General features: G+C 38.9%; 1 protein-coding gene across 1 annotated transcript; it reads right to left on the bottom strand.

Annotated features, from left to right (window-relative positions):
• On the bottom strand, positions 1-11,729 carry LRIT3 (leucine rich repeat, Ig-like and transmembrane domains 3). Its single transcript, XM_058804265.1, has 4 exons — positions 11,614-11,729; positions 9,871-10,349; positions 2,053-2,358; positions 1-1,064 (listed from the first exon to the last, which is right to left on the bottom strand). Exons 1-4 carry the CDS (start codon positions 11,727-11,729, stop codon positions 1-3), a joined length of 1,965 nt encoding a protein of 654 aa, XP_058660248.1.
• Between the last annotated feature and the right edge of the window lie 1,302 nt (positions 11,730-13,031).

Raw genomic sequence — 13,031 nt, 5'->3', positions numbered from 1 at the left:
TCAGCACAGATACTCAGACCTGGAGCCCTCACTTTTGAAGGTCATTTGAGAATCCATGCTTGACCTAGAGCAAAGGAGAAGTCTTTCTGACTCATCTGTGTACCTCCGTGCCCAGAGCTGGTCTCCTGCACCCAGTGTTCGCGGCTTCAGCGACAGTGTTTCAAATTGCACATAAGTCTCTTTTGCAAGTTCAGCTTCCTTTGCAGATTTCGGTTTCAAATGAAGTTTCAAAACTTTGTAGAGTAAGAAAAATATCAAAGGTAAAACAACCACACATGCTGCACTGCTGCCCACTATCAGAATGGAAAACTCAGAGCTGCTTTCATCATTTAACCCATCAGTGGAGAAAACAACACACTGCTCTTTTGTAGGTGGCACGCCTTTGGGTGAGACACATGCCATATATTGAGTACTAGGTTGCAAACCATCGATTGTGACTTTGTTTTTGTTAGAATCAGTGCTGAGAGGCAACATATCTTTCTCACCATACTTGGAGTATAACACAGTCACAGCAGAATTGCCTGTGGCATTGACAGTTTTCCAAGTTAAGGTCACTCTTTCATCAGATTCACTGATCACTCTTAGGTTCTTCACAGTAACATTTTGCTCAGCCATATCTGCTGTGCTCAATGAAGTATCCTCACCTTTCTTGCTTAACTCTCCAATCTGCTTTCTGTTTCCATTTTTCACTGCCTTTGAAACTTTCTTTCCATCTAGCATGAGCCTGGATTGCTTTCTGTCAGTAAGTGTCATGCTGGTTGATCTTTCAGTGCTCACCAGAGCTGTGGTGGTCGATGTGATGGGAAGAGGTGTGGTTGTCCTCTCGGGTTCCTGCTTGGATTCCTCCTGAGTTGTATTCTGCCTCTCAGCCTCTGGCTTCCTCCCAAACTTCTGTGGTGACACAGTTGTAGTAACTACACCAACCACTGTGACAGTCACAGCAGCTTCTGACATTCCTGCCAAGTTCTTGGCTTTACATCTGTATTCTCCTGCATCCTTGTATGAAATTCCTGTCAAGCTCATTATGGACCACCTGACACCCTCTCCAGGAGTTTCTTGAATTACTATGGAAAAATGCAAAGAGTAAAACATTATGAATGGGAAGTAAAGGGGAATTAAACATTATTAGAATACATCTTACCTTTCTGCCAGAAGAAATTACATGTATGAAAATTTTAAAAATGAAACGCAAGCAGTCAAAAAAACACAACAACAAAAAAACAAAACCTAAACCAAATCTCCAAAATAAACTATGGAATTCCCAGCCGTGCTCTATTATTAAATAGAAGTGTTCAGCTTGGGTCAAATGGAAATAAATGTCTAGAGTAATCAGAATACAGTTTGCAATTTCACTAAGAAAAAAAACCACATAAATCGAAATCAAATGTCTTAAAGCTGCTATTGACTCTTAAATACAAGACCCACTGACTTCCTGTGACACTTATCATGCTACCCATTTAAAATTCTATTGGAAATTTCCTTTGTCCTAAGATATTTCAGTTCTCTTACTTTCATCAGACCTATGATAACTCCTGACTACTTGGCATTAGCAAGTAGCATTTTTTACATTTAAGTTACTGCATAAGTATCTGCCATAGCAGCTAGAATGACGTCAGACAATGATGCCTTGCATCATTTGCACACAGAAAACATGAATTTGGAAAATTTTATGTTTATAATGCTGAGTTTTAAGTTGCTCAGTTATGGCCTCACTGGCTTTTTAACATGAATATTTTTAAACAGAGGTGCCAGCAAAAAAGTCTCCTTTCTAGCTTCTGAGTTAGGGTCCAACTAACTCAAACTCCATTTCCCTTTGTCCTTCCCCCATTTCTCCCTTCCACACACAATGTTCTTGTGACAGACCACATCCACAACCAAAACAGTCTGCTGGATATGGTAAGACCCAGAACTAGACAGAGAATCTCATAACAGCTGTTGCACAGATACAATTGCCAGCTTGACACAACACATATTACTCATTACAGTGATCTCAAAGCACAAGCAACACAACAATTTTTGGTTCTCCCATTTCCTATAAAAGAGCAGTTATACCTGTGTAGTTGACTGGAATATTGTCTGACCTACTCCAAGTGAGCTGTGGTGTTGGGTACCCCGTGGCGTCACAGCGTAGAAGGACGTTGCTGCCCAGTGGGGAGGTGATTTTTGTTGCTGAGGTCATCACCGATGGTTTAAGACATTGCTCTAACTCAGCTCTCTGGAACAAGATTCCTGCCAGGCTCTCAGGTCCACTACATGAAACCAATGGATCAAGAAGTACAACGGAGGTGTCCACAATTTTGGAAAATTCAATTAGCTTTGAAATGCGACAGTCACAAAACCATGGGTTGTCCTGAAAACCTGAGGCAAGAAGGGAAGTGGGGAAAGAAAAACAAATTTGTCAGTCAATATATGGATATTGTGATTACAGTATGACACATGACTATCACCAAATACATTCAAGGACAACCCTGGACCTATTATGAGCTAATCTTTTCTCTTTCAGCTTGTGGTTTTTGTTCAGCTGATTGGTGGAGGAATATTCTCAGAGGTTAGGGAGAACAGTATGAATGTTCATTAAACTAAACAACTTCACAGAAGTCTACAGGAGCTTAGTGATGTGCTGGCATTACCTGTGCTTAACTTTGCTATTTATCTACCACATTTAAGACCACTTTGAAAAGATGTCTTAAGACTGATGGTACATTTTCACCAGCCTGTTCCTCCTGGAAAGACAGCTTCTCTTTGCTTCGTGTCACTCTCCTCTCCTCTTAGTCCTTCTTTAGACTCTGACAGCTTGACTTTCCCCGACCCTTTTTTCAATGCTTGAGGAGAATACAATGATTTAAGGGTTTAGAGCTTACACCAACATCTCTGCCCCTTGAGAAAAAGGGATAAAGGCTAAGGAGAAAAAGTTTTAGGCCAACAAAATTTTTATCTGGCTCTGAACCACACCAGTATTGTTAGAAGTCAGCTTCACTACAGTCTCTGAAATATATTCAAGAAGAATAACAGAAGAGTAGAAAATAGGAAGGAGCACACACAACATAATGACTACAATATTTTTATGATGGCACAGAAGAAGCCCATCTCTCTTCTGTCAGAGCCAATAACATTTGCTTCTTGCTTCCAGTTTATTAATTAGAAGCTTTTCCCTCTTTGTGAATTTATGACGTTGGAAGAGAATAACCATTTCTGAGGACTATCAGTCTAAATCCTCAGCTGGTATTGATTGCCCCACTATGTTGACTTTCATAGAGTAACAGTGGCTTCACCAGGTAAAATACGACACAGCATATCACTCAGGAGTTCAATTATTTTCCTATTGGACTCATACTTTTGAATATGCCTTTCTCGTTTTCTCCAAGTACTACTAATAAACAAAACTTATGGTCTGAAATAAGGGATGCAAGGACTCCTCACTACTGAATTTACTGATCAGTACAATAAACAAGTCATATAAGTCAAACCCATATTGAAAGAAAAAAGAGCCCTAAACACCTGCAAATATTTTTCAGAGTGTAATTTTAAGAATCATTAAAACAGCTATGGGAAAAAATCGTGGGTTTTTCTGGAAAACCTGCAGATGAAAGAATACATGAATATTTAACTACTTCTTCTTTTTATGACCAGACCAAGATTAGGTTATTTTAAGCACAATGGTAGTGATTGGTTAAAACTATGGTAAACCCCTATTAATCTCTGCTCTTTAAAACAACACTTGACCTGAAGAGATTCCATGACTTTGACATCACAATCCAATTTCATCCCTTCCAGACAGAAGAGATTTTACATCTATTCACTACTTATTGTTTATGGGGAACAGAGAAGGAGAAGTCAAAGGAAAGTGAGGAAAGGAGCAACTGCTTTTCCTCAAAAAAAATCTCCAAAACATAAAAATTTTGCCTGTGAACTTCACACACAAATTTATAAGGAGAAAAGATACTATCCAAGTGTTTTCTATATCTGGGTACATCAACTGCTTGTGCTCACAGAATTTCTGCTCAATCAGGCACAGGTATGTAACTATTTGTGCTCATCTTTTCAATTAGGGAGGCTCTGTAGTCAGAGACAATGCTCTGGTAATTTTCTTTTTCTTCTCACTTTCTTGCAATTTTCCTCACTATGTTAAGAAATTTACTGCAGGAAAGGAAGGGGTTTATTACTGTTTTTAACCTACTTGAAGCACTCAAAGCCTTTGAAATAGAACCAAAGAATGGTTACATTAGAAAAGACCTTTAAGACCATTAAGTCCAACCGCTAACCCAGCACTGCCAAGTCCAGCACTAAACCGTGACCCTGAGGGCCACATTTACATCTCTTTTAAATACCTCCAGGAATGGTGACTCCACCACTTTCCTGAGCTCCCTTTCAGTGAAGGAACTTTTCCTAATATATATACCTACACAGCTTGCATATTCTCCCAGTGTCCTAAAGAAAAGCCCAAGTCATTATAATAGGTATCAGAAAATGACAAAATGAAAGGAATGATGAAGCAACAATGAACAGTCCTTAGATTGGATGGCTGTGAAGTCCAGCCTGGACACAGGTTTGACCATCTGATTGTAGGGCAGAAGAAGAGTTATGTCAGTCAGCCACTTCATCTTCCCCATCCATCATGCTTCCTGATGAAACTGCCTAAAGAAGCAGGATTTATACAAACAAATATAATAGATACAGCTACATTAGTTCCTTCCTTGCCCCCACAGCACAGCCCCTCAGTTTGTTTTGCCAGTACCTGACAGTATTCACATTATTTCTAGCCATTGTAAATCATCAAGTTATGTGAATTTTAAAAATGAAAAGATGAAAACACTATTGAGTTGGAAGCAAGATAAAACACTGAATTTCATTATACTTCAGTTAGTGTTGAAGAGAACAGAAATGTGAATGTAAACCTAGTTTCCAAGCTACAAGGGGCATTTTGAACTTCATTCAATAGTTTGTGCTGACAAGATGTTAGAAGTGAAAGCAAACACATGAATGAATAAAGAAAATGTTAAAAGGATGGGGGGGCAGAATTAGAAAATTGAAAATATTAGGGAGCTTTAATGAAAGAATTTCTTAAGAAGCAAAAATTAAAATAATGATAAATCTCTGATGGTACACATATCTGAGGAAAGAGATTATCTTTATAAACCCTGGATTCTTTTGTAGAAATATCAAGACAGCTTGTTGATCTGAGAAAGAAATACTGGCCAAGGTAAAACAAACATTGATAAATATTTATGCACAATGATATACCAATGCAGTGCTATTTTAATATTAATTATTAATTATAAATTGCTCTAAAACCCCTTATTCTAGATTTAGCATATTTTATATTTACTCTCACACATTCATATGTATGCTTGCACGTACAATGGCAAACTTATGTATATGTGTGCCTGTGCATGCACATTTTTGTAGTCTCCTCAGTAAGCAGGGTTTCCCTGGGCTGTGTCAATATGGACTTTAGCTATGAGCAAAATTTGCTTTGTTAATCAGTAACCAGACCCAGACCATAACTTGTGTAACCTACTGATTTTTATTTGCTGCAAAATAGCAAGATGTAAACTATTCAAGTTTTGGGCTGATAGAAATACTCACCACAGCTTGGGCCAGCCTACCCCAGGCTCTTTCCAACTGAACCTACACATTTTGATCCATAGTTCTAAAGAGTAAATTCCATATCCAACACTGTGTCACAGTATTTTCCCCACATGGCAATTGCTAAGGGAGTAGTTTCAGGAAAAGCAATTTCTACCCAGTGGCTCAGTTTAACAGGAGGGAGCCTGATGGACCTGCAGTATTCCAGATTTTTGGCACCTCTGCACGCAACAGAGGCAAGATCTCACATAACTGCTACTCTGTCAAATACTGGACTCTTCTGTTCCTCTCAATGACTCACTAGAATCCACCATATGGAAAAAACTACTGCCATCATTCCTGCCAGAAATGTAAATATCTGTACAGCAGCCAGCGCTGAAATGTAGTTGTGATTTGGATCAAAGTATCGGGCTATGGCTCCAGAGGTAACCAAGAGGGCCAGAGGAATTCACACCAGTGAATTTGCAGGAATTCACCCAGTCATTTGCACTGTTTAATTTTCAGCTCACTCCACAGCTCTGTTCTGAGCTGTTCCAAAGGGCACTTTCCAAGACAAAGCCAGACATGAGTCCAGGGACAGTTGGCACTCCAGGGGTTGCTCACTGAAAGGCTTGTGGATGAGACCATACCAAAGATGGCTCTCTCTATCCTGTTGTTTCCCCCAAAGCAAGTGCAGCAGGTTTTGTACCTCCAAACTATTCTGCATGTCTGTCAGCCCTTTAGACATACAACATATCCCTGCTATTTCATATTCCAAAAACTGAAATCATCCAAAAGATGAATGATTTCCAATGCAATTCTCACATAACTTCAGGCAGGTTAGACTTAATAAAAAACACCCCCATTCCCAGAATTACATTTGAGAGTCACTGTAGCATCCTGTAGAGCCCGCAGAGAACCAAGGGCTAAATCTCACAAAGTGCGGAACAGACAGCCAGCTTTAAAGAGAGCTGCACCTAAACTGTGTGGGTAAGAGCCAGAGGGAGTCACTTGGCCAAAGGGCCAAGAATCATTCCCCAAGCCTCTTTCATTTAGCATAGTGCACACACAGAGGAACATCATACAGCGGGAAGTAGTTAAAAACCCCAAACCTCTTAGTACAGAGATGATGAACTGGAATAAGGAGATGTCGACATTCCAGTCCTCTAGCAAAAGTAGCCTTTGGCTCCTCCAAGAGTCCTTGAAGTAAACATGGGGAACCTGAACTTTCTCATTCAGGCAACTGTCTTGATGCTCAGTCAAGACACTGAAGATAAAATTGCCTCCTGGTATTAAAAAAATTTAAAAATACATTTGCACAAACATATGAGTTTAGGGCCTTGCTGTTTTTGATCTTGTTAATTACATGCACATGACAATCTTGTTTTGCCAGAACCAGGAGTGAAGACAGCTCAAGTCATAATTCATTATACAAATTAGAATCCAACTGCTGTGTTCCTGACTAGACAAAAACAGCATTTATTTACTCTGGGAAATGGGATTCAGCTTCCAGCAGAGTTCTGGCTGCAGTGATCATTCCATACAGGTACACAGGTCAGGCTGAATGCTCCCCTAGAGAGGGCTGGAGTGCATAGAACACTCTTGGGCATCAAAGCATGCAATTGTGGGCATCTCATTTTAAGAGAAACATTTTTTCAACCTAAAGGTGTCCAAAGGGAACGAGTAACTATGATAGAAAATGAAAAGAAAATTAAAATACCACACACAGGAAAAAAAAAAAAGCCAAACTAAACAAATGAAAAAAACCAACAAAACCAAACCAAATTTAAAAAAAAAAAACCCAACTCAAACAAAAACCAACCAAACAGACAAGCAAAAAACCCACAAAAACTTCCACATTATATTAGAAGCTGGTGAAAGAAATGGTGTGGTTAGTTAGGATGGCAAGCAGGGAAGGAAAACCTATGAAAGCTTACAATAAGAGATGATTAGTTTTTCTGTATGTCCATGCCCTGTAGGACAAGAGGTAATCAGCTTAGTTTGCAGTAAGGCAGATTGAGGTTAGATATTAGGAGAAACTTTCTCACTACCCTGACAGACAGATAAGCACTGGAGGAGGTGCCCATGGGAGGCTCTGGTGTGCTCTGGCCACAGCTTTAAGAACAGCACTGACTTTAGAAGAATGGCTTAGCTCCTCTGGACCTGTATCCCTGTAGGCTTGGTCCTTCCTGACCACATATCTCTGTGATCCCTATCTGGCTCAGGGGAGGAGGAGGATATCGATGGGATGCACTTCTTTCTCCAGCAAGCCCAGTGGAGAAAGGAGGGCCATCAGAAAGGAAGCACTAATACCAAATGGAGTCTAAATAAATTTGTCAAAATAACCCATGACATAAAGAGCACTGCACTTTCTAATCTCCAGAGAAAGGGGATGTTTTGTTATTCACTATAAAGTTTCTTACATAGCAAGCACTGTCTGTCTGCTTGCTACATAAGAAACTTTATCGTGAATAAGAAAACACCCCCATAGGAAAACTATCATGTCCATGAAAAAAAAAGAATTCAGCTAATTGATTCACAGCTTACCCAAGGTAAATTTACTCAATGTAAAACAAGGAAAGTACCACCTGGCATTTTGTATTCACAGGTGCAAATCTATAATGGCTGCACAGAGCCTTCCTTAGTACCTAACAGGAAAAAAACAACCAGGAGAAGAAAGGTTCTGTCTAAACCCAGTGTGTGTAACTCTCTGGAGGCCTGTATTAAAACCCAGCTGTAGTTCATAATAGAAAATAGTCCAAAGGTCACATCCAAAGCCTTCAAAGAACTCAATGCTGGCACCAGAGGGTTTGCCAGGACTACAGGAGGCTGGAAAAGTGCCTGCACCAAGGAAGGCTGCAGATGATTCCCAGAGTTAAAGGGAGAGAAGAGTGTGTGAGGGTTTAAGATTTTTTTGGTGGATTTTTGTGTTATTTTATTTTCTCAGTTCCTTTAGTTTTGCCTGAAGTGGTGAGGGCTACGTAGGATAAGGAAACCAATTAATCTCTGGGACTCCCACATGAGATTATGAAGATTAGATCTAGCACAATCAGCTCCCACTTTACAGCCTCCTGTAGTCTTCAGTGTGGGGACAGGGAAAGGAGTACTGAGATGGACTTACTTTTACAGCTTTTAGTCTTTTATTTTTTTAAAGTCTGAATAAACCAAAACCCTTTATCATGCAAACCTACAGTTACCATATTTATGAAGCCATGCAGCCTACTTGCATCTATTAAATTACTTATATAAAATATTCTCTGAATGAGAGTTTCAAGCTGCAGCTTCTGCTGTGAAACAAAGCAGCTAAACAAATGGGAGTTTAGATCAAGAATTGGAAATATTGGGCAGTACAATGCAGGACAGATCTTTACAAGTGCTTATAGAATTACTGCAGTAGATACAGCCAGATGGTTTTCCTCCCTTCCACCTGCTGCACTACAAACACATCAAAATATGCACTTCTGTGCAAACAGTGATAGAGAAGAACAGTATTGATAGAACTGTTCCAGCTTGAGACTCAAAAAGAGAAAGGGGTTACCCTGGCAAGACCTGGAAGTGGAGATAAAGTATCAGATAAAGCACAATGCCACAAACAGAACTGATGCAACTGCATGCTAGAGAAGGGGATCAAATTATGAAAAAAAAATCAGTCTGACCAAATTATTCTTAAATATTTACCTTAGATACTAAAAAATAAAGTACCATGAATAAATAGGGATCAGACTCCTATTTTCTCTCATATTCAATATGTAAATTGCAAAATATTTCAAGATAATCAGTCAGCTTTGGAGTAATGCAAGGTCAGCAGAGGTCCCAGGGGGACCAGAGCTGCCCTCTTCTAAGCCACCAACACTATCTGCAGCATTGGGTCACAGGACAGGCTTTATAAGAGCATCAGCTCTAGCTGCTTGCTTGGCTTGGGAGTCTCTGAAAAAAAGCAGTTGCAGATGGACATGTTTACAGTTGCAAACACAAAGAAAGATGAGGGAAATGTCATCAGAAACACAATATAAGTCCTCTATTTATATAGCTACCGAATGGCCTGTATTCCTGCAATCTGGATTCTCACAGCTTTTACTTCAGTTTTATAGCTTTGAGGTAACAACACACATGGAGGTCACCATCTTCATATTATGTTTTTTTGTTACCAGTAGAAAATAAACAAATGAGCACAGAGCAAACCACAAGAGTAACCTGGGTAAAACCCCCTTTCCTGAATCCTAGGCTGGTCCTCTAACTGTTCTCCCTTGGAAGTTAACATTCAGGTATACTTTGGTAAGGAATGAGACGGGCTGCTCAACATACCCAAGATTACTCTCTGCGTCACCAGAATATCTGTGTTCTTGGACACAATAGCTCCTGAGAAGGGGGGCCAAATGTCCATGAGGTCTGATGGCAAGGTGGTCAGCTTGTTGCTGGATAGGTCCAGGTAGGTGAGGTTTCTCAGGAAGCGGCCAGCATCAGCGGGAATGCTGGTCAGCTTGTTGTTGTGGAGATCAAGAGTCCGTAAATTGGGCATCTCAGCCAGGGATTCCCAAGGGAAAGTTGAGAGCAGATTACCATCCAGCCTGAGCTCATGCAGCTGTTTCAAGTTATAGAAGCTGCTGATATCAATGTTGGCTACACAGTTGTAAGTGACCCACAGGTACTTGAGATCTACCAGGTAGTAAAAGGCTTCAGTCGGAATCCTTCGTATGACAGTTTTCTCTACACGAAGCTTTACAGTATCCACAGGAACATTCACAGGGATCTCATACATGTCAGGGTCATTACAGAGTACAGATCTAGCAACAGGGAAGGAAAAACAAAGGAAAAAAAAAGAGGGAGAGAGACATATTTGCATTTATTTAGCAGAAATTTGAATTTCAGAATTAAATGCAAATGCTGTAGCTTTCTGCAACACTACAACAGAACAAAGAACACAGAAATCAATAACAGTCCTCTGCATTTAAAAGTTGAACAAACTCCACAAACATGGAGTCTCTAAAGACAAAAAGAATACAAACCAGAACTGATCCTTTCACATGAAACCTAGATTTGCTTTATTCTAAAGTATATAAGCACCACCCTCTATCCACCCCTCACTCTACTGACAACTGAAAGACAGAAGCCATTGTACAAGGAATAATACATGCATGTGTCTCAAGTGGGAAATGCACGCCCCTAATTAAAAATATTAAAATTCAAAATTCAGATTACTAATCTCTAATTTTTCTGTATGATGAGGAGGCAAAGTATTTTCCATACTTACCTTTTGGAATCAACTGAAAATTTTAAATATACCAAAGAAAATACAGTAAAGAAGAGCTTTCTGGCCCTCTTGTTGATGTCTATGTACAAATTACTTGCTTTATAGAGATGAAAAGAACTTTCTGCTCACAATGTTTTCAGTGAAATGGGATTTCTCAGCATTTTCAGTTATTTGATTTCAGGAAACAATTTCTTTGGGGTATATTGTTTGCACATACTAGCTTGAAAGATCCTCTGCTTTCAATAAGTCTATCCTTAACTTACTCCCGCTTTTCTCTAGATTATTTCTCTATTTTACTTTTTCCTCATGCAGCTTTATTCCAGATAGTCTGTGACAATAAATAGCAATGACAAAGAGCATCTCCTAAAATTGACACGACAAAACCAGGTCACCACATTTCAAATTAATCTTCTTACTATCAAAATTTACATAATTTACTGCAGATTTAAAAAAAAAAGGAAAAGAAACTACTGTATTTATTTAACCAGAATCCTTACACTAGTTAACTAGTTTGTAGAAATAGAAAGGACATTGCAATAGTAGGAATATCATGGAGCAGAAAGAAATTGCCTCCTGCAGAAAATGAAGGTTTAGAGTAGCTATTTGCTAAGTACAAAGCCATAATCACCATCTGCTCCTGTTCAGGAATGCTGCTAGCCATTGAGTGCTAATGTAAAATATGCCTCCTTGCAACTATGCTAGAAATAACTTGCAATGTCTGAGAATGTTATCTCCAATTTCTTCAACACTTTTTCTTATAAATGGCCCTATATAACAAATAATAATAAAATATATACCTTGTTCCAGTGCCATCACTTCTGCCATGGTAAACGCAAGTGCATTGTGAAGGACAAAAGCCATGAACGTCTTCAAAAAAACTCATTAGGAGGTAGAAGGAAATAAACAGATACATGGCTTCCTCCCAGAAGAACTGACATGAAGAAATGTGAAAGCTTTACTCCTAGGCATTCATGTGCAGTGTGCTACAAATGTGAATGTAGCCATCCATTTAGTAACAGCAGATTACAACAGATTAGCCCAGATCTGTGGTTGCTTAACCTTCAAATGTATCCCGAATGCCATCAGTTAAAGCAGCTCACTCTTTCCTCTGTCAGAACACACTGCTTCAAATCACATCCAGCCATGTTCCAAGGTTGTTTTAATGTGTAGATTGTAAAGTTAGTGTGTAATAAAATATCTCTTTTCTTCTAAGAGGCAGTGCATATATTATACTGTCTATAAAGTGTTCCAAAGTTCCTGAAGGAAATCTAGTACACCATGAGGATATTACATGGCATTTTCTTTAATACTGAAAATGGCAAATTCATAGGAAGCCTAGATTCCAGAGCTTTTAAAAAATCCCATAAAAACAGGCTTTTGCCAAAAATACATATATCCTTTAAGTTTTACATTGCAAAGCCAAACTGCATATGCACACACACATAATAGTTGAAGCTAAACCTATGCAGTCATCTTTTTCACCCTGAACAAATCCACTGCTCATACTGACAAAGATATTTTTTGAAAATCAAACATCAGACTTACATAAACATAAGACTGACTTAGAAGTCATGAGAAATTACCATAAATATTTACTCAGTTTTATGCACCAACCAAGTGAGAAGCTTTAGGGTACATTTTGTCACATTTTCAGGATTTGCTGTGGAGTCACAAGCACTAGAAAGAAACATGCTACTTACAAAACAAAAGCTGTCTTTACTACAAATTAATTTGGTTCTATCAGTCAAATTTTTAAAAATACTTTAAATATGCTGAAATTCCTTCAAAACCCTAAAACCAAAACCAAATATTTACACTATCAGTGTAGATATTTTGACACCCTAACATATTCACAGAAACAGAACTTTGCAAAACATATGAACATGGACAATTGGTATGGACATATACCAAGTCATATAGCCATAGGGAGTATTCAGAATATTTGAAATCTGAAAAACTTTCAAGGGAACCTGGTGGAAAGTACCTCATGAAATGAATTAATACATAAGAAAAATATGGGATTATTGAACCGAAGAACTTTGAAGTTCTGTCTTTCCTGGCCCCTTTGTCACCTTGTCTAGCTCTGCAAGAGTCACAGTGGCGACTTTGCTACCCTTTTTTGTTTGGGACAGACATATTGGACCAATAAACCTCACTCTCAAAAACTAAAGTCTTGGCAGGTTTTGTCTCCTTAGCTTCTCTAAAAAGATTACTG

The sequence above is a fragment of the Ammospiza caudacuta genome, chromosome 4, assembly GCF_027887145.1.
Source record: "Ammospiza caudacuta isolate bAmmCau1 chromosome 4, bAmmCau1.pri, whole genome shotgun sequence".
Taxonomy (NCBI): Eukaryota; Metazoa; Chordata; class Aves; order Passeriformes; family Passerellidae; genus Ammospiza; species Ammospiza caudacuta.
Note: the sequence above shows the minus strand (reverse complement) of the source record. Positions and strands in the feature narration are given on the sequence as shown.